Source organism: Aptenodytes forsteri, unplaced genomic scaffold (genome assembly GCF_000699145.1).
Source record: "Aptenodytes forsteri isolate BGI_AS27 unplaced genomic scaffold, ASM69914v1 Scaffold130, whole genome shotgun sequence".
NCBI classification, from domain to species: domain Eukaryota; kingdom Metazoa; phylum Chordata; class Aves; order Sphenisciformes; family Spheniscidae; genus Aptenodytes; species Aptenodytes forsteri.
The window spans coordinates 272,414-299,111 of record NW_008795133.1 but is presented as its reverse complement, the minus strand read 5'-3'; the positions used below and the strand labels follow the sequence as shown (position 1 = coordinate 299,111).

Genomic DNA, 26,698 nt, shown 5'->3' with positions numbered 1-26,698 from the left:
TGGCCTCCAAAGAGCCAGGCACTTACACAAGGAGACACTGTACACATTTGTTCATGCTTCTTGGGCTTTTTCCTATTGTACTCTATTGCCCAATGTTTTTTCACAATTAGTGCCAACTCTGAATTATCTAATCTAAAACTACAGTCGAGCTCAAAATACAAATTTTGCCTGAAGAGAGAGTTTCTGCAGATTTTTTTTAAAACAGTAATTATTTTAACTTCATTTTTCTTGCAAATTTAGACAATCACTGTCATCATAAAATGAATGGGAATATTCCCAAAAGAAACACAAACTCCCCCTGCCAAGAAATTTGTAAGAACAGCAACAGCTTTTGGTTGGCTCCCAAAATATTTTATACACGCCACCATTTTTACATACATTACACAGATAACAGTACCACAGAAGGGTAACTGTGACAAGAATGCTAATACACTGGGGCAGGGTGTCCTGAGCCTGCTGCTTGTATGCGTAATCATCACAACCTCCAGCAAAAAAGGATAAGAAAAGGATACAGCTGGTGCTTGCTTCTAATTTTCCTGAGATGGAAGGTAAACCGAATCACAGAGTAGGTGAAAATGAAGAAATTAACAACTTTTGCAGGCTCGGTAAGAGTTGCACTTTGTTAAAACTGACAGCCCAGGTAAGGAAGACATGAACAGCCCAGTGCGGTAGGTAGGATTCAGCTTCAGTAACATACGTGACTGTCAAGGAGAATTATGTGGCCAAACTTAGTTCACCAGACTGATGTTTTCTTTGCAGGAGATTTTGTATTTTTAAATATCATAGTGAAGCCTTTTGAAAGTAATTAAGCCATAATAATGAAACAGCTAGCAATACCTACTGAGACCTGTTACATTAACAGATACACACAGTGGCATTAAGTGTCCTCTGTAGAACAGGAAACTCAAAATAATTGAATTTGAAAGTAACAGAAACAGAATTCAATGGAGATCTCTGTCAACACATTCATCGACGTTGCATATACATGCATGTATACGAGATCTGTGATAATTCTTTGTACAGAATTTTGCTATGTACAGATGGATTTACCTTTGCTGGCACTATTAGTAGGACCTAATTCTATTAGTAGAATACTTTTCTGTACACTCCCTACTTGATAAAAACTTGTTGTGGTGAAAAAGCATCTGAAAAAGTATTTTCTTCCATCTACTGCTCTATTTTACACAAGTCTGCCATACCGCTGTATATTGTCAATGTGCTCATAGTTTATTTTCTTCCTGTGATTACTAATGCAATAATATTTTTATGCCTGATCTAGCAGTAACTTTACACTGGAATTAAATGTCAATTTCTACTTTCCACCCCCAAAATTCTAAATTAAATGCCACTGATACCAACCCCCTGCATTCAGGCAAAATGCAGCCAGCAACCCACAAAGGGACATTTATAAAATAAGCCTTGCTTGTTTGAACTGCAACACTGCCGTCACTGGAGTTTCACCCGGGAGACTTAAATAAATAAAAATAAACCAAAGTAATAAACACCATGTTTTATGGAGCTGCACAGAAGAAAAAAAAGGTCCTCCTGGCAAACTTGAAAGATTAGACTTAAAAGCTGCCTCTCTCATTCCGGAAGACTTCTGGCCCACACTACTCAATGCCATCTCTGAAGGACAGTCAGCTGTGGGCAGCAGGGCCACCCACACAAGTGTCCGCGCTCCCCTTTGGCGCTGCAATGAGCTGCCCTTCTGTACACGACAATATAGGAAACAAAACAATGTTCCAAATTAAGTCAAGTTAGAAATTTCCGAGTGCAACAGGAATAATGAATCACCTACTAGCGTCTCAAGCAACATAAGGCATGTTGAAAAAACATTGCCTCTAGCCCAAGGCTTTGTAATATATAGTTATGCTCTCCGAAGAGCTAAATTTTTCTACTACTGATGGCATTCCAGTGGCCATGTTATCCAAATGTCTGACGTGAAACAATTTTGGGTTGTTGTTTTTTTTTGAAGGAATAACTCACATCTGTCCATAGACTTTAGTTTTCTGGAAGACTGAATATAATTTTAGAATCATCATCGTCAGCTGGTTGACAGCAATAAAGACAACATTCACTTTAAATAACCCTGAATTATATACAGTTGAGTAAATTTGAATTTGTTTTGCTTTAAGGTCTTCCAAAGTTGAGGCCAACATGCTGAACAAAAATATTAAACTATCTATAACCCTGTGTCAACATATGATGCTACTGGGAATGGTAAGTGAATTAATTTTCCAAGGAAAATTAATTACTTATGACTTACAGTTGTAAAAGCAAACAACGTAACTCTGGATTAGGGCACATTTAATTTCTGTTTGGAGTAGCGATTAAATTAATTTCATATAATTCATGGTATGTAATGGAAAGCAGAACAAAGATGAAATCTTAGACAATGACTGACACAGAAAAAAGTGTATATTTATGTTCCTGACCCAAAAATAAAGGTCACAGATATTAATCACTGTCTAGCAAAACATGATTTTAGTTTCTAAAATGATTTTTTCAAAACTGTTTGTTAGAAAAAGTGTTATTAGCAAGATAAAAATCTAAAAAGCAAGAAATTACAAAACATCAGAGATCTTGCATGTTATATTGTCTCAGTGAAAAGAGACTACAATTTTCAGTGATATCTATTGAATGACATAACTGTCACAGGATTATTATGAGGAACAGCAACACTAACTTAAATTCATCCTACATTAATATAAGTTCATCTTACTTTAAGGAAGAGAGAAATTTGATCACAGATCCAATATTTAAACAAATATGTACACTAACACCACACCACAACTTAAACATAAAAGGTAGGATTTTTATCACTTACATTTTATAGTAAACAGTTACTGAGAAAAATAAATCCATAGCTCAAGTGAACCTATGAGAGAGTTCTTGCAGCATTCCATAATTTGATATTTGTTCAAACTAAGTAAGAATAACTATTTTACGTATTTCAGTGCGAAACATATCAAGTTCTTATTTTACATAGTATCTACCACTAGAACCACACATATTAACAAACCATTTATAGGTTTAAAATATCATCAGAATTTTAATTGCCACTTATGGTCTCCTACTGCAGGTGAATACAAATTTATTGCTGATTCCAGATTTTTGGATATCAAGTCAACAGCTGCTATGCTATGAACCCACACGGAATCACTCAAAAGTACGATAATATTAGTATTTTTCCTTATGAGTCAAATGAATATACTGTTAATTCATGAAACCAAAACAACAGATGACCACTGCACAGCAAGCAGGAACTACGGAATTCCACTCACAAATAATATTTACATTCATGATGTTTAAATTGACCCCCCACAGACATTCAAAGCAAGTGATTCACATCCCCACTGCCACTTTTACCTGACTTTGGACACTAGAGAGATGCTTTTACTATGGTCATAGTTTAATCAATTTTATCATTATAATATTTACATTAAAATCTGACTAGAATTCATAACATAGCATCTTAAAGATCAACTTACTTCACATAAAAGATGAATGTTTGAGCCTGAAACGCAAGTTCTATGAACACAAATATCACTTCATGGATATAGATAATGCCAAGAGTAATCTGCGGGGCTCTGGCTGGTTTTTTACTGTAGTACCTTTAAGAATGTTTCAAAAACATAAAGAACTTAAGTTATCAAAATTTAAATCAAACCTAGATGAAAGGAGCAGAACAATTATTCATTGCTAAAATTGTGTATTTTCACTTAAGGCTACCAAACACTTGAAATGTAAACAGGAAACCCAACAGCATCTCACACATTTCGGAAGCTGTTCAATCAAAATACTTTTGAAAAGATAGACTTTATCTTTTTCTCTTTCAGCTTTTAGCCAATCAAGCATTTCCAAACCAATGTATAGAGACGCCATATCAAGCCGATTTGTAGGATCCCAGCCTCACAACTCCCATTTTGGCCCTCTTGCCACTTGGCTCCCACGTCAACACAGTCTCTCACAAGAGTTTAAATCTGCCTGGCTGGATCATAATTCAGCTTGCCTGTGTTTGAACAAGCTCTGCCCAAATACATTTACGGAAAGGCAAAAAAAAAATCAAACTGAAATATTAAACAAGCTTGCATAGAGGGTACCCTATACCTGGGCAATTCTGCTCAGGAGTTCCTATCTGCCACTTTCGTGGTAGTCTGGAAGTAAACAACCCTTACACCTATTTTTCATGAACAATAACACGTATAATTTTAATCCAATTAGAGCACAAATCACACAAGAGAGTTTGCACCAAATCTGTTGTCATATGGCAACAAAAAAACCCTAACAGACTTCCACCAAGAGAGCTGGTAATTAGGCAATCAGAAACAAACTGACAAGGGAGGGCAAATCCGTCCAGCAGCTGTTTCCTATCAATACCCTTAGATCATCCCACCTCAGTATACCAACACTTCTTCCAAAACTTCCCTACTTCTGCTAAAACCTCAGCAGCTCTATAAAACCCCACAGACACAGATACAAACTCTAATAATAAACAGCAGCAATGCGAGAGGGGGATTATTAGCAGTAATGTCTAAAATTTACCTGCAGTTCAGGTTGCTTACAAAGGCACATCTCTGACAAGTTTTCAAATGCTGTCTACAGGGCATTTTTGGTGACAGCAGTGAAAAGAGATGCAGTCCAGGGGCAGCTTCGTGAGTGACATGTGCAGATGTGGTGATACTGCTGTGCTCTTGCACTCTTTGTAAATACACATGCACACATTTTCCTTCATTTCCTTAAAGGGGCAGCATCTCACCTCAGTGAGCTGGCATGTTTTCTTGAAGATGTCAGGAAATATATACAGCGTACTAGCTAAAATCATTAATAACACAACTGTTATCTTCTTTCTATATCCCTTTGTTTTGTTATAACCAGCCATAATAGACTAGCAAAAGTTTATTGTGCTTTGCTGACAGGACAGTTGATTTCTCTTCGCCAGCCAGAGAATAGGTAGACACAACCAGAGAGACTCTGCCAAGTTACAGGATATATAAACCATGCCTGGCAGCCAACAAAACTGCTGCTGAAGATTAAATTACACAAACTTGCCAGAGGTGTAACTTACTTGGAAAGGAATCTTAAGTTTTGCACACCTACTTCACTGGGGTGGGGAAGCATCCAAAAAAACATTACAGGGCAATTACCTCTCCCTGACAAAGCTGTCTGCAAAGATTTTGCGCCCGTGGATGTCAGATGGCTTGGTTCACAGGGCTTTACTTTTCAAAATGAAAAGCACGTAATTTACACTAAAAATGATGTTGGGCAAAAAACACACATGATTTTTGCTTGCTTTCCTCACAGAGCTAATGCTTCACCACTATTACAGGACAATTAAGGATTCCTTAAATTGCTGGGTGTTAAAAATCCTGCATTAAGCACAAACATATTCACCAGCCTACATATACACTTTAAAAAAAAAACCAAAACAACACACCTTTTTCCTACTGACAAGACACTGGGGTTTTTGCCTGCCCTTAACAATATTTTATAGGTAAAGCCACCACACTCCATCCCTCAAAAAGCTTTTGTACACCTTAAAACTTTGAGTACTCCTCTCTCTTCTCCACAAATTTCAAAGCAAGCAATCCCTTGCAGTATGCTGCAAAAACGTTCTGCGACAATAGTCTCTTTGCAGGAGACTACAGGTTCACAGGAGAGGTTTGAGTTTCCTTTATTGAGGAGCAGAGCTAAGAGCACTGTGAAATACTATCCCACATGTCCCTGTCTTTCAAGTCCCAGTGAGTTCATTCACAGACAAGATACAATACAGAAGCAGCCCAGAATTTGTCCAGCTACCACCATAAATTTTTTAATTTACAATAATGGCAACATATCCTTTAGCCTATGTTGTTCAGGAATTCCTTTAATATCAGAATAGCCAGTTTCTCTCACAATACCCTACAGTTTCAGCGAGACTCCAGTCCATTGTATTTCCTATTATAAATCTTTTCAACTTCAGGTACACCCATAATTAACCGGTTGCCATATACTGCCAAAAAGGAGTGATATACATTCATTAATAAGGGGTCTGATTATTGTGAGATACACAGAACTGAGCACTGGTATCCTTAGATGTCTAGTGTTTAAGTAAAGGTTCTCTTTATGCAACCGTTTCAATTAAAGTACAGAAAACCATAAGCAAGCTCACAAAATTGCAATTTTATCATAGGAGGTTCAGTTCTCCGCCTAATTGTACATATAAATTCGGTGTAGTAATACAGAAGGAATGCTGAAACATTTTGTAGACAGGCTGTTCAACTGGGTGTTGAAACCTGCAACCTACAATTCTGACAAGCAAACAACATTCCTGCTGAACTGAGTTTCCACAGGAGCTACACGAATCACACAATATAAAGCACTGCTCACCTAATAAGACATCACATTTTCTTAATGTAAGTCACAAACCAACACAGATTTGTTTTAATAAGTTTAATGAAGCAAGCTCAAGTTTGAGGTTGTTTTGACAATCACAACTCGGAGACTTAAAAAAGACCCTCCTGCACATCGTATGTCATCACAGTCTCACATCATAGATGAGTGATTCTCCTATACTATCCAAGTAACACACCTAACTACTCATATACCCTATGGGTTAGTTAACCAAAAAAATAAAGAAGTGAAATACAGTTCTTAAATACTCAGTGAAAAATGTACATTTCTGACTGGAAAAATCAGCCAGCTCCAATACTTTGCTCCATGTTATTAAATAAGAGCATACTACGCAAAGGATATATAACCAAAATCAGATACCAAGAAAGATACAAAGTCTCTTATATTTCACCATTAAAAACTGTGTACACATTCTAAGGAAAAATGAAGACAAATATTTTCTTAAACCACACACTGATTCTTTGAGATGGCCAATGTTCAGATTATGACAACTCTTGTCCGTACTCACCAACTACTTCGCAGCTTTTTTTGCTAGCAGCTTCCTATTTAAACACTAATTTTCAGGTTTCCACTGTTAGAGAAACAATACAACATTTAGTTTACCCAAAATACTGGTTTAGATAGTAAAGAAATATCTAAAGTTTGTTAAGCCTCAGAATGGCTTAACAAATAAAGCTACCAAGTTATCTTCGCTAGAGTTGCGTAAAAATAGGCTGACAAACACCTACAGTGCAAGGGAGAAGTCAGCTTTTCCTGCGGGAAAGACAAGAAATGGAAATAGTGCTTGTTCAGCCCACAGTTGCATCAGGCTGACCCAACTGTATTTGATCTTACTCTTGCACTTTGAGATACCCTTGAGGTCCCTTTGATCCCTGTATTTCTAAAATTTTGCAATAGTTCACCTCCCAAATATCTCCAAAATTAGTAGCTATTAAGCATTAATATACAGTCAGTTTGCCTCAGATAAATAATTTTCATGATGGGTTTGCAGAAAAGTAGTAAGATTTGAAATTATACTACTGTCAAAAATGAGGTTAACGCCACACCTTTCTAATACCCATCCTGTCACTACAGGCAGCCACTGGAGGCTTGAAAAGACTCGACAGAGGTGATGCCACACACATGCGATGAGGTGATTAAAGAATGCAGCAAACTAAAAGGGCAGTTTCAGCCACGTGCAGGAGAGGCCAGTAACATCCTTCCACCGCTGCCCACCAGTTCCACCTCATCAGCATGAGTACGGCATGGCACTGAGGCAGGGAAGGAAAGACCCACGCAGGGATGGCCTGCGACAGCAGAAGGCATTCTTCACGGCCTTCTAGGAGAAAGGGAAAAAGCCTCCCTCCATTCCAGCAGGAACTGAGATATGACTTCAAGTGAGATGCCTTGCTATTAACTAGCTGGCTATAGATTTTAACCTGGTTTATATCCACAATACCACAATTATGACAGAACCGGTCCTATGAAGGAGGAAGCGTATCTGATTAAAAATGTTCCCTAAAGTTGCATTGTCATTTAATAAAACACACACATCTTTTTTTGGGAAAAACCCAAGCCTAAAAGGCATACCAAACTGCAACTGAAATAATAAAATATCCTACAGGTAATAATCAAATGTAAAACTGATGCACTTCAATAACGAGAGGAACATGGGGAGGAAAAAGGGCAAGAGGGACAGAGAAGGCATTTCCAAATTTAATTATTGTTAGGCATTCTGATTAGGCTTTATGAAACTTTCCTTTGATCAGGACCTTCCAGCATTATATAGAAAAGAAACCAAGAATTAGCTCAACCATTTTTTTTTCCTGAAGGAATTGCTACTTACAAGTATTGTTTACAAATTTTATTTCTTTGACACAAAATGTTCCAGCTACATCTGGAATCAAGTATCCTCCCACTTCAGAGGTTACAAAACTACATATATTATCTCTTGCATCCTTTTGTGATGTTAATTTTCCAAATATGTTAAACAGTGAAGATGTTACCACGTACAAAAATATATCATGAAGGGATTTTTGCACTCCAAAAATTATAAAGACCAAATAGGATGTTGCTTTTTCAAGATCAGACATGGTGCACATTTTTTAATATTATACATGACTTGTCAAAAATTCTATTCCTTCAACACACACCACATATTTTGTTCTTAGGCTACAGGTGAGTTTGAGCTCCACCTAGCTCTTTCCCTAGAGGTTACTGTTTTTTTAGCATCCAGGGATTTTGCACATCAAATGAACAGCAAAAGACCAACCAAACTTAACATAGTCCCTTAGCATTATTTCTCCTTTCTCTGCCTTATAATACGGATTCACGTTTTGAATTTTTAAAAGTTTATTAATTTAATTCCCCCTTTACTCGAGGCAATTTGTCTTCAATGGGGACTGGTGGACACAAAGTTTATGCTAGTGCTGTTTTATTCTCCTATGAAAAGTTGGGTTTCTATTTGAGAGGAGGAATTTTTTTCTTCTTTAGGCATCTGTTTTTCACTTTTTATTCATTTTCTTTGCTCTGGAATTCAATTCCCTAACCACAATCTTTGTGAAGCAGCTTTGTTCTCAGCTCTTATCTACATCTTCCAAGATCATTACAACTGTAGTGGTAATTCATCAGACAAAATTCAGTTTGCAGCATAATAAAGTCTTGAGCCGCTAACTGCTTCTTCACTGATAGGAATTTAGCTTTGAACTGGCATGGGGAGGTGGCAAGGCAAACATATTCTGTATCAGGCAGAGTCTGGGCATCATCTTCATGTTCAACTACAGAAGAAATCATAGTAATACGGCCTGAAGGTGATAAATTAATTTTGGCTAAGTTCCTGTCTGGGAGGAAAGAACAATTTTCCTAATGAGATAAAGATGAAGGGAGACAAGGACCTTTAGGCAACTGGAATTTAGTCTGAGAGAGGCCCTAATAAATCAGGTTGTGCTTCTCTTTAAGGAATACCTGTTAGGAGATCTGGGGCCTGTTTATTTTTCTCTGACAAACCTGATTTGCTTGGTAGTGCACAAACTCAGAATCATAACTTGAAATGAGAATAAAAGCAGGTGGTCAAAGTTCCAATTTTTTTTGTCATCTAAAATAAGTAAACACAAATCCCAACTGATGGGACTCAATTTACAGAGATCTCCTGCTACCTGGAAACTCCTATTTCCATACCCAAAGTATCCATACCCAAACGAGCACATTTGCTTGGAAAACTTGCACTAGTAAAACTAGAAAACACCAGTATTCTCACAAACATGCACGTGAAGTACCAAGAGGCCAGGTGGGAGGGATCCAAAATCCCACGGAAGCAGTGACTACAGAAGACGCAGCCCCTTCACACAGTACTCTTGGCAGGGGGGCACACACTCCACAGACTTTGAGAAAGCTCATCTTGTGAGCAGCAGATTTAATACATGACCACCTCACTTCCCTGTAGCGCTACTGTCATTGCTGATAGCAGGAGCAGCTCTTGCTCAAGGGGGTCACTCAGCTGAACATACAATGTTCCTGTGCCACAGTTCCATTACAAAAGCTACAGCCTCCGTCAGGCAGGTCCTGCTTCGCTCGTCTCTCACTGCAATGTCTCAGAAAAAACTCCCAGAAGAGACAGACGTTAACATCTCTTGCCTATTGCCTTTCAAGTAGAGTTGTTTGGGACCTCTGGCTGTCTTAAACTGATAGAGAGGCCATGTCCCAAGCCAATCAAAAGTCAGGCTGCTGTGAAAGCAGTAGTCCCAGCTGGACTCCTCCCCCAAGCTATGCATTGCTGCCCCTCCCTTATGCCAACCCAGGACATCACGTAGCATTACCAGCACCAGAAAAGGATCAGGGCACTTGGGCAGGAGTACCAGAAAAGGCAGGACCACTCCTTCAGGGAGCCTGCACTTTGATCAACACACAGTAAGCGTGCAACCGTCCCTCAGGAAACCACCATCCTGCTTGTGCTATATAGCTTCCATAGTCATCGGCAGCAGCACACAGCCTCAGCCTGCCTCTGCCTGGAGAAGCAGAAGCTGAGTGCAGGACTAAGCGCTGTCTGTCCTTCAGGACAAGGATACCAAAACCTGGATTTGTCAGATTCCTAAATCAAGGTGTTGAAGAAAGGAGAGGTCATACCTAAATGCTAGGTTTATAGTTACAGTGGGCTAAGAAAGTAACTTTCTCTGTGAAAAGCTTTTTTGATCTCGACTGCAAATTGCATATTTCATCCCAGAAATTAATAAAAAGCTACAGCTAGCAATTAGGTTATAAATTAAAGTATAACAAAACTTTTCAAATTGACTTGGATAATATAAAAATCTGTACCTGATATACTCTTTATCTGAGGGCTTATATCAGCTATTACGCTGTGACTCGCTGTATGACACAACAGCTTTCCCCATACCTGCCCTCTGAGATGCCAGCAAGCGACTGTTCTCTCTGAAGGAAGATCAGTCATAACAGCTTAATTCCTCTTCTCCTCCCTTCCCCTGCCCTGCCACGAGAGAGCTCTCACAGCCAAAGGGCGGCAGAGCTTCTGACTTTGCTTTCAAGAGTGCAAATTTGCTTTCAATAGTGTCACATAAAGCTCTAGTACCTCAGAAATTTCTGTATCTTTGAATGAGCACCTTATAGCTTCTGTGGTGATCATTAAGAATTCTGACAGAAGGTCTATCTATCTCAGAAGATTTATCCAAACCACGATGAGACTTAAAAGTGCAGATAGTGGGTAAGAACAATTTTTGGGCTCTACCTTTAACCAGGCTTTTAGGAATTACTTCTCCGAAACTTTTCATATAACCAATTTGGACACGAACAAATAACGCAGTTCGGTGTTCACTTGTAAGAGTGGATCTAGTGGATCAAGAAGCTTCCCTGAAAGGGCCAGGAACATGGTACTTACCCTGCTCTAAGTGCAAAGTAAATGACGCCAGCTTCAGTCACTGAGGCAGTAGTGAACTGCTGCAATACATTCATTGCAACATTCATCTGACAGTATCATACTCCCAAAACCATACAACCACCACCAATTCTGTGCCTTTTTGCTTTAGATGTGTGCTTGTACGATGTGCACGTGGGCCACAGTAGACAGTGTGCATCTAAATGAATACCTTCCAGCCACAGCGATGCAAGTTCTTAATACTTACAAATTCACAGTATACTTCAAATAGTAAAATATTCAATTTTCGAATTGATTTTTTAAAATTTTGGTTAAAAAAAGCAACCAGCTTCTTCTCAAAGTGCTGACGTAGCATTTCAAGATTTTTTTTTTTTTTAATACTTTTTTCTTACAGCAAGGACCAACAAAAATCTGTACCACTTTTGTTATTGTTGTTATTGCTGCTTCTGTTATAAATAAAAGCAATGGGTAAGGAAAGTAAGGAAACGAACTATACTTGAGATTGAAGCTCCTCTTTTTGCCCGATGACAATGATTTATAGCTGTCATCATTAAAGCACATTTTTACTGAAATCTGAATACATACGTTAAAGAGATCTACAGTATTTCTGCCCTTCAATCTAATTTTCCTCAAAAACTATGGTATATAGCATGGGTCATACTGAAAGATTTCATACTGAAAGATTCATATTTCAGTATGGTTCATACTGAAAGGTTAATTATATAAGTTAGTTTTACTGATAAGTAACACAAGTACATTTTACAGTCTGTGGCAATACAAGCAGGGCTTGGAAAAGCAGTACTGAGCGCTACCTTAACCAACTAAAATACTGACCTCAGTTCTTTAAAAAAAAAAACCCAACGAAAAACCAAAACGGGATATACACTTCTTCAAAATTTTTCATAGCACCTTCCTTTGTCACACCCCCTTTAGCAGTGGCAATAAAGGATTCTAGGCTGGTAATTGCATTCTATCCCATTAACTCTCATGTGCTAACCTGAAAGCACAGATCCAGATCGTTCTGTGCTTTCTATTCTGACTTCTGTTCCAGCCTTTCAAATATACTCACGTTCTATAGTTTCAAAAATATAGAGAAAAGCACATGCTGAATTTTCTATTTTTTTCACTTCTCTATTTGTTGGGACTTAAGCACATGCATAAATGCTTTCCTGAATGTATGCCGATGTGCTATAAAATGACAATAACTTATGTACCACTTCTCAATACCATTCACTTTGTAAAGACACTTTGAGGGTAAAAGTTACTTCTCAGAAATAACCTACAAAAATGTATAAAAATAAGAATTGTCAAACATTTTCCAATTCAGCTTTAGTAAATGAAAAACTTCAAAACAAATGCTTTTATTACAAACTTCTAAGAAGGAATGCATGTAATAGTACAAATTAATGGCTTTTAAATGGAGGATCAATATCTCATTGTATTTTACACGAAGAGCTAAAACCCTATTGCTGTAACAATACAAAAAAAGAGAAAGCTGTTCAGATCAGGTTACCTGTCTGATTTGATGTTTTTAATAGACTATAAATCTGGCTACAGCCATTTCAGAGTCTCAATCACAATCGTTAAAAGCAGAGATTAAAAAAAGGCAGTCTATGACTTTAAGTATTTACTACCATTCTATCAACTCTACAAATGTCTTTTAAAGGAGACGTAACTAGCTGACAATTATAAAGCAGCATTTTGGTGTTGCTCTATATCATGATAGATTACTTAGATTAAATGATACATATTATCTTACCTGATACATTCCAACTCCTATGTGTTTGGGCTCAATTTTCACTAGCTCAGCTAATGGGTCTTGGACGCGTCTAGCTATGGAAACTGAAAAATAGAATTAGAAAACAACTATGGGTTTTGTCTGAAAATTAGAATCATGTAATTGCTTTTGCTTTTTTTTTTTAAATCTTCTACATATTTAATCTCTTCTTTTACCTGGAAATAATCAATAATATAGCAGAATCCTTTTTCACTGTTAGACACAAGACATGAAATGTACATTAATCAAACTTTTTTATTGAATAATTCAAGCAAAGACCTAAGGAGATTTCAAACTGTAATCATGACACTAAAAAGTTTTCAGGCCACAGAGTTAACAAATAAAACTGTGTACACTAAATTTTTCCCTTGTATCCATACTAAAATGCATATGTAACATTTAAAATTAAATTCTGAAATATCGTTTAACCTTAAATCACAGATATGTAGAAACAAATAAACATTTAAAAAAGAATGGAGTAACTGTTCACAGACTTATTTATCTAATATAGTATTTCCTAAGGTATATATTATATATTTCTATAATTCAACCATAAAATTCAGTGTTCACTTTGAAAATGATTCTTGGACTTTACTAATCTAAACTGCATACCAAAACACATCAATCTGCAATCTGTCATCGTTATAAACACGTTTAGAAAAAAACAAAGCATTTTCCAACATTTCTGGTGCCATTTAACAGCACATTGGAAGAACCTTTGGTCTTCTACATACAAATGTTGAACCAAGACTGCATTTTTGAAGTCTATATTACTGACAAATCCTTTACTTACTCAAATCTGAGAACAAATACTTATTTGCAAAATGTCAGTTTGTAAATTCTCAACCTTGGTCTAATTGTGCAGATATTGAGTTTCATTCAGTGTTTGCAACTGTGTTCCCTCCCATATATACTGAACTAGAAAAGTTCCACTCTACCAGTATTACATTTATGAACTTTTTTTTCTCCTGAGTAAAGTAAGGACAGGCTGGCTGGTTTAGCAGCTCTTAGAACATGTATTCTACCTAGTGAAGAACAGGAGTGTCTGGAAGTACTGCAAAGGTCTATCCAAAAAAGGACCAAAGGCCTTCCCCCCAAAAAAACCACCCAAACAACCCAACAAAACAAAAAAAACCCCAAAAACAACAAAAAACCAAGGCCAGGCCTCATTGCTAAGGCTGCTTTTCCTACCACATCCACTTGTGCAGGAATGAGAGAAATGGGGTGGGACAGAAAAAAGCTGTGATCCTTTATAAGCTATCTCCAGAAGCACCCCCACAGCTGGCATTAGCTGACAAGAGACATTTCCTAAAGTTTATTTTACATTTAAATTCATTTTTAAGAAAACCAAGAGAGGGTCAGAGGAAGAATAGACAGGAGTCAGGAGCAAACCACCATGCACATACACGTTTAGTCAACAATACATAAATAATGTTTAAATAGGAAAGCTGGAACTATCTACAGTGGTCAATAGCTGATTTTATACACACACACATATATGTATAAAATCACGAGCATGATTATGATTATCATATACATATGAGAGAGAGATATATATAAAAAAAATATAAGCACCTTTACAGAATCACAGAATTGTTTAGGTTGGACAGACCTCTTGAAGACAGACGACATCTTGTCCAACTCCCCTGCCGAAGCAGGGTCAGCTGCAGCAGGTTGCCCAGGATCACGTCCAGTTGGGTTTTGAATATCTCCATGGATTAAGACTCCACAACCTGTCTGGGCAATCCATTCCAGTGTTTGACCACCCAGAGAGTAAATAAGTGTTTTCCTGTGTTCAGATGGAGTTTCCTGTGTTTCAATTTGTGCCCATTGCCTCTTGTTCTGACAGCGGGCACTACTGAGAAGAGTCTGGCTCTCTTCTTCATTCCCTCCCATCAGGTATTTATACACATTAATAAGATTCCCCCAAGCCTCCTCTTATCCAGGCTGAACAGTCCCAGTTCTCTCGGTTTCTCCTTGTATGAAAGGTGTTCCAGTCCATTAATCACCTTTTCAGCCCTAATTTAAACAGCAACAACCACTACTGCAGGGCGTTAAACATAGCACTTCAGAAAAGGACTCGACTAAACATTGATACTTGAAGCCAAAACACTAGATAGATCTAACACTTATTTATTAGCTATGCAGACTTCTCAAACCACAGATGCAAAGTTTAATTGATTAAATACAGCATTAGAGATTTCGCTTTTAAAGATCTGCACTGTTAAACGCACAGTTAACATGAAGTTCACTGCTCGGTCATGCAAGACTTTTCATATCCTTTATTATCCATTTTAACATATGCTGACAATGGCAGTTTGCTAGCTAGGCTCAGAAAGCACTGTGCTGGTGACACCTGATACGCCTGCCTTTCTGATAAAGAAGCTCTGAATTCAAAGGCCATCACATACTCCTTGTCAAAAAAAAAAAATCACAAAAGGTTAACCAGTGTAAGTACACCGGTTATTGCTTACACAAGTATAGCTTACTACAGAAATGCTTGCCTATAACAATCATTCATATTAATTACTTTGAAACACTAGTTGTACGTATCACCAGTCACCAACAAACAAAAGTGGAACAAAACACCAATGAAAGTATTGATCCAAAGCAGGAAACATAAACCCATGTATTTCTTCTGAATGCATTTATGCCTATGTATAGGTACTACACTTGTCTTTCAGCAAGCTTTCTTAAACTCAACAATAACTATATGATGTTTTAGAGAATTTTCTTCTAGTTCCACCTAATGGCAAAACATATTTCAAAAGTTACATTTTAGATAAGCTGAGAGCAAATATCTCTCACTGTCCACATCTCCTTTCATTACATCTTTTAAAAATAGACAACTACACGGATAGGTTGGATACAGGAATTTTCCAAGCATAACCTTCTCACGGGAACCTTCAATTAAAAAGTAAAATTCAGACTCTTCTTGTCATAATAGCCAGGTTGACAATGCCGTCATATCCCTAGGAGGCTTCCAGCGGAGGCGTAGGACCTGATCCAGCAAAGCACTTCAGCACAGATGCATGTCGGTATTCCCACCGGAACCAGCAAAACTATTCACATGCATAAAGTTTCATAGACACTTAAGTGCTTTCCTGGATCAGGCCTAATAGTTACAATATCGAAGCACGAAGATCAACTAACAGTCAGTTATACAGTTTAAGGGATGCAGCTCCTACGGCCGTGCCAGCAGGATAGCTGACCTGCAGAATTCCCACTAAAGCCGCAATTTTACTCCAGAACTTTTCAAATTCAAAATAAAAGAGAGCACAATAGGGAAAAGGGAAAAGTCATCCACATTCGCACCAATTCACTCAGGATTAGCATCTACTTTCTCTTGTACAGGCAAAGCCACCTTTTCTTTGTTACAGTACTAGCACACTGCAATAGATAGATCTTTTTAGGGGGCAATGAGACTCCACTCCGGCAATTTGATCCACGTGGCTGGACTCTTGCGATCCAAGCAGAGTCTTACTGAAATCATGAGGGCTCTGCAGAAGTGCAAGGTCTGCTATCAAGGACCAGACTGCAAATTCAGAGACAGTAAAACATGATGGTCTTACATTTTCCCCATAAAAATTAAATCAATAAATTTCAAAAGTTTTTTATATTAAACTACTTTACACTAAGACAGATATTGTCTAGAACTATTTGTATGCTTAAAGTACATTTCAGCAATGGCTAGATACCATGCATTTTTAGAAGACTGAAAATGGAACAGGCAGTGCATTCTCACTTCTACAGTTATTAAGGTATGCTTCACTTTTGCTCAAGCAAATACAAAATAAATTATATGATGGCATGCAGGGCAAAAACAGAAAATCAGATTTCTCAAAATAATCAGCAGGGCCAAGCAAAATGTTTGAGATGCCATTCTTAAAATATGCTAGTCTAAGTAAAACGTGACAAAAACTTTTCAAGATTGAACAGGGTATTAAGATCAGGATGACATGGCCCTCTATTAGAAAATCACCGCAAGAATTGCACACCTGATAACTTGAAGCTTTGCATCTGTCAATTAAGAAGAAAACATTATTGCAATATTTGGAATGACAGTAACATGTTGTGCTGCCATGCAGTAAATCGATGTAAAATTTTAAAGCTTGGGGGACAGGATGGCCCAGGTGGTCCTCTGACTTTAATGCAGATGAACTTTGCCTCCAAATGGAATCAGAAATAAAGAAGGTTACAGAAAGCATATTTACTGAAATCCTGTCTCATCATTAGGACGTTTTCTGACATTTTGTAAGGAAGGCAATTTAATTGGTCTCGATTCACTCCATACTTTGGTTATTTGACAAGACAAACCCATTAGATAGTTAAGTATTTTTGCCTGCCAGCGATGAAGTACAATGACAGTGTGGTGGGTGAAAAGCCTCCGTAAGAGTTGCTTGTACAACTCATGTCAGTCTCAGTGTCTGATCTTCATAGAAAATAAGGAATTATATGAAAATGCTTTGTTTCCTAATGGCTAATGAGCAGATGTGCCCTCACGAACTTCCAAACATACTTAATTATCTGGCTTCTCCTTGCTTAAAAAGATCAAATCTCTCTTAATTCCAAACTGACAAATTTAAAATTAAGACTATTTTCCTCACACATACACATCATATAACTTTGTTTTTACTAGTACTTTCTATAGCAAGAGATATATTTTTTCACAGGGATTAAAAAGGAGGGAGTTTCCACTCTGGAATACTGATAATAGTTTTCAGGCTAAATCCTTTCAGACTAAAGACTGAAAAAAGTGCCCACTCTCAACAGTGAGGGGCAAAAACAATATAGCAGGCTTCCAACTATTTCTCTAGATGGTATCTATACAAAGGCCAAGTCAGCTGCCAGCCCTAAAAAAACAGAATTTGTGCTAACTTCTTAATTAGGCTACCTGCCTCCCCTCAGTAACGGAGCAGATTTAAAGCAATCATTATGGCCCAAATCAGACGTGCACACTATTTAGGGTGCAAGAGCAGCTAGAAATCTTGTTGACTACACAACGAAATTCATTATAAACAGTTTCAATTATTGTGCCTGCTTCGGAGGCAGCCTGCCAATTTCTGTGTTCAGACAATCACATATTACAATGTTCTCCTTTTGCATTGCTCTGTGCAAGAGCCACGCCATAAAGTGAAAGCTTAATGGCTGTAGATAGGGAAAGAGTGAAAATGAACATACAAAGTTCTGCCAAATGCACTGAGATAGACTGCCAGGAATGATTACGGGTGGAAGAAGAAAAAAAATTCACTTTCTTTTAGTTACAGTTGCATTCAAATATTGCTTGCCACTACAAGCAGAAAAACATTCTTGGCCAAAAGTCCAAGTTTCATGATGATGGCATTCCTTTAAACACACGGGTCTTTATATAAGGATAAAAACGCGTCCCAGTCACTAACTGTGACAGTTTAGCTACCTCATATGAGTGGGAGCATTTGTTTGTGTTTTGAAACAAAGTGAAGCTTCCAGATGTGAAGGCAGTGGATAGTTTTACAAATGTTTTACAAATATATGGCAACCACAGGCTATTAGGCTATGATTAGTTCAACCTCAATTTTGTCATAAATGAGAACATTCTGTAATTTTATTGTAAAACCTCAGTATTTTGTTCTTGCTGAGACATGCTACTATAACATCCAAGTAACTCATCCCCCCTCCCATTTTAAATTAACCTTTGCACCTTAAAAGTCTGGGTTGAAACTTCAATGTCAATGAAATAAAAAAATAATATATTAAGGTAATCACAGACTAACTCACAAATGCATATGTAATTACTGTCAATATATCATACCAGGGTAGATATGGAAACATTACAACTTACTTAAATCCTTTTATAAAGCCTATTATTGTGTTCAAGATCAATTACTCTCCATAAGTATCTGCAATAATGTTTACTCAGTGATCGATTGTTCAGGTTTCCTGAGTCCTGGAAGCTTTCTATCCTGTTGACCTGAATTTCACCCTCCTTGCAAAGGATACAGTGAAACGTACAGTAGTCTTTTCATTAAGCATTCTTTCTCAGTAGGTCAGGATTTGTGACACAGTTTTGAATCCTCATATATCTTCTTGGTGGGTTTAAAGTATGCAATTTATTTTAAGCAACTGCTCAACAGCTGCATTTCATCCAAAATTCTTCTGTGGCAAGTGAGCAGGTTTTTGTTTTAAAAAGGTTACATTTTAGTTTACTTTTAACTCCATAAAACTGATAATCTGTTATTTGCCTAAGATTAATGAAATAATGAATGACAATGTTCTATGTATTTACTACAAAAATCTTTAAAAGAGATGGCTTGAAGACAAGAAGGAAGTAAGAAATACATTTAAAGAGAAAACCTCAACAAGTGAATATTACAATGCAGCTTTTTAAAGCCAATATTTTTTTCTTAGAAACACACTGTCAAAAACACTTCTCAAGCATTAGTAATTTCTGTATCACAGGATAGTAGCACTTTTTTTATCCAAGGTGAGATGGGAGACATATAATCATTTAATTGAAGCCTGATGTGATTTTTCTGTCACAGAAATGAGTTAGTCTTACAGGATGGTATAAATTCAGAAAAATCTTTCCCCATCTGCTCAGCTTAAAAGGTAGATATCGTCGGTATGCATTTTCACATTCAGACCGCTGGTACTAATTTTAACTGCATCACCACACCATTGATTACTGTTTCTACTAAAAGTAAAAAATTACTTGAAGTTCTGTACTTACAGAACTTAGAGTTATTCATTCATAACAACAACAAAAATTAACCTTTCATAAGTGACCATAATGTCCTTTCCTATGCCTATAGTAAGAAAAGCAGCTTTGGTGAGTAACACATCATACTGCTATATTAAAAGCAAACCAAAACGCCTTGAATTGAAGAGCATCCTTCTAGTCATCGTTCCTCTGGCTCCACGCTTCAAAGCAGCAACAAAGCCTTCTAAGGAAAATACACAGACACACACATGCACAGAGTTATATCCAGAGGGAGGGAAGTAAATCATTTTCATAACCCTTTTATGCGAAGGGAAACGGGCTTTACCAGAGCCCAGACTAGCACTCTGCTTCTGGAGATCGCTTTTAGACAGAACTGGTGGGGTATTTTCAGTTTGTTCAGCAGCGCAGCAAATGATGCTCTGTAAATAAATGGCCAAGTCCATCTGCTGAACTCAGATCCATCTGGGATATAAGAAATGGGTAAATGAGAGGAAGGCAAGTTGAACATCACGGATTTCCACAAAGCATGCAAAGATTACACTTCAGTTGCAAGCATTAACACGTGCACAGAGAACGATGCTCAGTTAAAAGCTATACACGCACACAACTCAGCATAGTGAAAATACTGATCCAAAACAGCCAGACAGAAGAGTTTTCACTGGCTCAAAATAATCTCCTGTTTTAATTCTGTAACAAGGCAGAAGCCTAGGGGAATCTAAGTGGGTCTTGATCTCGCAGATTACAGAAGACCAAACTCCTCTACTCCAGCCTACTACTACACTCTACAGCTTCAGAGGAAATACAGTGCCGATGAGCAGGATGTTAATGATTATATACCATCTCTCACACATGCCATGAAGTTTGCACAAATTGGAAAACATTAGATTCTTGTCTAGAACAAGAAGAAAGTAAAGACTACAAACTTCTCTAACACCTGTGTAACAACCCATTCAGCATCGTGCCACTGGTTTTAGGCAATTCAAGCCCATTTTTCTGTCTCTCAAAATCCTGATGCAGGCACATGTGTACATGCACAACTGTAGGAGGCCCAGTCATTTCCAGACTATCTGCAGTTAGGGACTGTTTTTTAAAGTTACCCACAACTATAACTTCTGTTTAAACTCTAGAGCCTAGCCCACACCTTGAGATGAGTTTCTGCTCATTAGTAGGAACTGGGTCCTATGGGGAGAGAAAGCACAAGCCCCTCTTTACCGATGACTGCTGTTCACCATCCATTTTGTTTCTAACCACTGCATCTTTTCCCTTCCAACAGTATAATTAAACTCATTCTTAAATGCTATAGAATACAGCAGATGAAAGACTGAGTACAATTTTATTTTGTACTACTGTAAGTGCACACAACCCAACTAAATGGGCTGGCAAAATGTTTTAATGCATAAGAATTCAGCGCTTACTTTCCTTTCTTCCAACTTTCTGAAAACTTGTGGAACTTGCACCAACCCTCTTCGATTAGCTGTAGAAGGAAACTTCCACTTAGAAAGCAGTGCGAATGGTTTAACCATAAGACTTCTGTCCAATAAAGTTTTTGAAAAATGACCTTCTCTCCTGAGTAGCCAAGGGGGAGTAGTGCTCTTTTAAGAAGATGAAGAAATTAGCTCAAGTAGACATCAAGGCACTATGTCCCACACATCTAATCATCGAATTGTTTTACTTTCCTTAAGATAAAGTCAAAAGAAATTACATTTTTTCCAATTTCTACTTTCTACTTGCTGGCCAGTGTGACAGCTCTGAACTGTACGTCTCTATCTTTAACAGCACCCTAGGGAATAAAACCCTTTAGCATGACAGTCTCAAAGTCCTAACAAGCCCCCAAAGCCTATAAGGCTTTCTTTTGCAAGGAAAAGTGCAAGTGGTGTGCTGAACTTTGAGTGTACAATAATCCAATGTATTCTGCCCTGTGGAGAGGAGACAAGCAGATGGGATTTGACAATGCTAAGGCAAGCTGTGCTGTGTGACCTTTTGCTCTCTCAGATTCTTCTTTATCCTCAGAAGCAACACAGTTTCTATATTGGATAATATTTGTGCATGCAGCATGACACACATGCTTGCCCTGTTAGTATCCCAAATCTTTGCAAAAAAGTAACTTTAGGGAATATTTTATCTACATTTGTTGCTTTCCTAAGCAGGTGACAAAACTATACAACCTTGACAGAGGACCCCAGGCCCTTCATGTCTGGGAGGAAAATGAGCATTTCTTGGAGTTGCTGCATTAGACAAGCCCAAGTATGTTGCTCTTGTTTCAGTGTCTGAGCACAGAATTGCAAATTAAAAGCCAAATGCATATGATTGCATTAAGGTATGGAAATAAATTGGACAGGCTTAGCGTGAGATCTCCTCTAACAAGTGATTACACAAATGTGATGTCTGAAAAGACATAACCCCCTTTCCCACCTCATCCTGTGTTTAAGGAATTCTACGTATTCAGGTCTGCTTTTTTTATAAATCAATGCAATGAAGTGCATTAGGTTCTTATTTTGCTTTTTAAATAGTGAAAGAAAGAAGAGATTGCTTATTTGTTAGAGCAGTCATCTCAAAATGAAAAGTAATTCATCAATTTAATGATATGAAGGCATTTCTCATTTAATATAACTGAGCATACATCAAAACCAGGGTAAAATCCCAGCATGACTGCTGCCTCATAGTGATTCTCCACCATCAGGCCACTGTTTCACCAGAATCCAGCAGTTTCTTCTGGTTCTTAGAGTTATTAAGTGACATTCATTTCATCATGGTATCCACTTCAAGAGGTGCAGAGGCAGCAGAAGAAAAGAATTCTGATGTGAGCACATGCCAAACAAATAGTACATCCTTTATCCTCCTCGTACTAAGGGCCACAACAAAACCACCACTAGCTGACCATACCTTAAAAAGTTTCCAGGCATCCAGGAAGTACATAAATTCCATATTTCTGTGTCAATCCTTCAACACGAGTCATATATGCTTACACTTTCTATATACTTCACCTATCCCTCCACAGTCTTACCATTTTGTCTAGCCAAACTTGTTCAAGCCAACAAGCATTTGCAACAAGAAGGAACTGGAGAAGTGGAGAAGCGCAATCTGAGAGAAAAAACAGAAAGCGTGGCAGTGTCTACACACTGACACCTGCACAGACTCATTTTATTTCTCATCCCAGAAGCCTCATTTTCATTTGGAATACAGGTTCTTCACAACAAAATAAACCCTTGGGCAAAACTATATAAGACAGGACGGAGGTAAAACAAAGAAGATAACAACCTTCGGAAAACCATTTAATTCCAGAGTTCACAGGCCCAGTGACAGCAAGCGAAAACAGGTCGACATTGATTGTCAGAGTCCATCCGTTTGAGGGAGGAATGCTTGTCACCACTGAGTTTACCTTTTTTTTTTTCTTTTACTCATGCAAAGAATACCACATCAAGACAGTCTTCTCAACTGCTCTGATAATGAAAGATAACTAATGGCAAGGAGAATTACTGGTAAACTTGCAAGGCAAAGTAACTGTTCACTGCGCCGGGTACTTACAACTACTTCAAAAAGAAACTTGCATCCAGGCCTTCCATGAAAAAAGGCACAAGCGAACCTCAACCACAGAGACCTAGAGTAATCCAGATCTTATGGACAAGTTACAGTGAAAAACTCCTACCTGAAATTGCCATGAATAGAAGTTAACCAAAAGTTAAATATGAAGTGTTACACTGATGGTAGCTCAGGAAAAAAAATACTAAGAAAAAATAACAAAAGAACAGGACAGCCAAGTAAAAATGAATTTGACAGCTTTACAAAAACTCCACCAAGTTAGACGTTTGACTTCTTCTCTAAGAGGGTGGCCAGTGGACACATGCCAGGGCAGAAACAGAACTGCAGTCACCCACCCAGCCTCGCAGCTCCCTCACTGCCATTCCACTAACTCTAGAGCAGGCAGTCACAAGGCCTTGAGGGGGCACATATTAATAAGCTTCACAAAGGTGATCAACATTTCCAGCTTGCTAAGCACTCTTTTTATGGTGTCTATTCTCCCCTACAAAAATTCCCACCCCAAATCTTCAGCCTGTCCTTAGGCACAGCTTTTGGGAAGGAGAATTCAAGGAAGCCTTGCATTCCCTTCTCCATCAGGCTGCAACTGTATTGCAACTTCATCCAAAAACCCCTGTTACTGAACTCCAGTGGCTTGTTCTCTAGGCAGAACCCTCCTAATCTGCTGCAGCTGAACTCCCTCAGCCTATCAAGTACGAAATCCTTTTATTGCTCTGGCCTAAAAGCCTCTTATCTCCTAATTCTGTGAGGCTGAGAAACAGCTGTTCTGCTCATTAATCCTACAATGACCATCAGAAGGGGGATATATACCTTCTCACTCTACTCAAACACAAGTAACTAGGTTTCATCAAGTTCTTTACAATCTACTTAGTTGAGTCCCAGTCCACAAGTTTTTATAGGAATTGGAGTAGCAGTACAGAAGCTTCTGCACTTTCGTGAAATATTCAGATTTGGTGCTATAAAAATGTTAAAGACCTGGTTCAATGTAAAGAATTGATATTAGGAGCTGATATTGCCTAGTGCCAGAAAGAAGGTAGCCATCTCTGGAGGACAATTCTAAAATTGGAGAGACCCTATTCCATTCTCTGCACTGCAGATACCAGCAAATTGTTTAAGAAACAAGCATTATTTAATTTTTTTTTTTCAAGCAAGTGCAATTTTGGCAAAAAGTGCTGTATGGATGACTGTAACGACTTTCCACTATAGTGACTATAATGACTTTCCACTATAGTTAATACATACACCATTAGTTTATAATGAGACCTTTCTCAATCATTTATTACAAACCCATGTTATCTATGACCTTCAAAGACAGCTCAAAGGGAAACAAATAACCAGTTGAGTTCTTGGCTTAACTAATATCTTTAATTAGCACCCCCAAGAAATGCTAAAGGTTGCTGGGTTTCCCCCTATATACAACACTCAGCCAAGGAAAAATTAATAAGGTAATATTTTTATCAGCATTGATGCCTTCTATTTCTCTGTATAAAGTGAAAACTTACTACAGACTGTTGCTAAACAGCACTGCAAATATGACAGAGATCATGAAAGTAAGTTCTCATATAATATGCATTATTTAATATTTTACACTTATGTACCTGATGGACAAACATAGGCCTAGCTGTGTAATTCAAAAAACCCAAAACCCTTCTATAAAGTTTGTGTTGAGAAAAATGTTAAAGTGGCAAACTGCGTTAAGATCACAGATACCTCACGTCAGTTGTACCTTTTATTTTAACTATAAATGTCACACTTCATCATGCAGCTGTCAGCTTCCTTTAATGTACTAAATGCTATCATGTAAGCACGGAACCTGACATGATGTAACACAACAATTAAAATAAAAAGCAAGTCAGCTTCGACACCATGTCACTTTTCTGTTTGCTGCAAATTAAAGAAAAATCAAAAGTAGAAAAGTAAGAGCTAGTCAAGAAAAAAGTTTGCAAAAAACCCCAAACATAAGTTAATGTTTCCCTCTAATGTTATGTCACATTTTTACGCTCAGCTTTAAAAAAAATGTCCCCAGCTTTAGCGCAGCTAATTACAAATTGACACCAAAAGACGTCAAGAAGAAAGTCTAAAACTTCTAGAAAGACGCTATTGTAATAAATATACTTCTAGCTGTCAGTTCCCTAACAGCTGACATCCATGGAACTAAGCAATTATTTTTCACTTTCTATCCTACCCTTTTTCAATTTCTGTCTACTCTGTGGTACTGCTGCGGCACGTTAAAATTGCTAATGCTTTTCAAACCAGATGCAACAGCACTTAAGTTATGCCTGAAGCAATTCCTAGTAATAATGAAGAAATTATGAACTCTAGATAATTAATACTGAAATTGGTCATGTATTACAAATTTGATTTTCATTTACTGTATTTGATGCACAACACTAAATAAAAGTGTCTGAAATGTTCAAAAATTAACTTTGGAAAAAAGGAAAATAATTTACATCTGGGAAAGTATATTGTTAATAATTAGATTGCCTCCTTTTCAGTGTTTGTCTGTTCATTACATGAACTCTAAACTCACATTTAATAAATGTGAGCATAAAACCCTTTGGCTCAAGGGGAAGTTAGTGGCATCTGTCACACATACAGAAATGTCATATGCCTAATATTCACTCATGCCATAGTTCATGCCATACCATGACACATTCAAAATCTGTGGCCCAGGGAAGCAATAACCACAACGGAGTTCATTCACAGGCAGGGAGCAAAGAGTCAAGCAAAAAGAAGCTAGAGTCCTGTCCCACAAAGGGAAGGACCGATACAGACATTTAAAGAATATTCCTGTAAAAACTTGAAATATTGAGTTAACACAAATCCCTTTTTCCTCTTTGAAGAAAAAAGAGGAAAGGGGAACATGGGGAATCCTAGAAAGTTTTACCCCCAAATACCCCGTAACTTCAGAACTGTTTTCTGCTGATCTACTTCTACACCTTCCTCAGGATTTCCAGGCCAGTAACCTGCTAAAGTAACAATAAAATGAAGAACAGTAGCATTTTGGCTGGAAAAGATTTATACATGAGTGTTACTGCATTTTCAGATGTGCTTTATTTGATTGAGTATGACAGCAAGTTGCAGGAAAACCAAGAAAATAAAAAACTGGGGTAGATAAAAACAAATATAAAAAGACACACAAATAAAAATACACAAATGAAGTAATCCAAAATAATCTTAGACCTGCCCTTACAGCTGTCTCCCAATAAACCAATCCATGAGTAAAATTTGGACACCAACGAAGCTGCTAGGAATTTGATCTTTAAAGACTACTCTTTTACCAAACACTGAAAATTATAACAGTGGCAGCGCTTGTATATTTCTAAGAACTTTTGCTGTATTATACCTCAGTGACACTTATGCTGAAATAGATCATTTTTTTAAAAACTAAAACTAAACAGTATTTCTTGAGGACTATATTCAGCTA

General features: G+C 37.6%; 1 protein-coding gene across 2 annotated transcripts in view; it reads right to left on the bottom strand.

Moving 5' to 3' along the window:
- The window catches only part of SRBD1 (S1 RNA binding domain 1), a 133,337-nt gene that overhangs the window by 41,864 nt on the left and 64,775 nt on the right, over window positions 1-26,698 (bottom strand). For both annotated transcript variants that reach the window (XM_009278384.2, XM_009278386.2), the window contains exon 17: window positions 13,017-13,099. In XM_009278384.2, coding sequence (XP_009276659.1) covers window positions 13,017-13,099 — 83 coding nt within the window. The remainder of the gene's footprint in view (window positions 1-13,016; window positions 13,100-26,698) is intronic.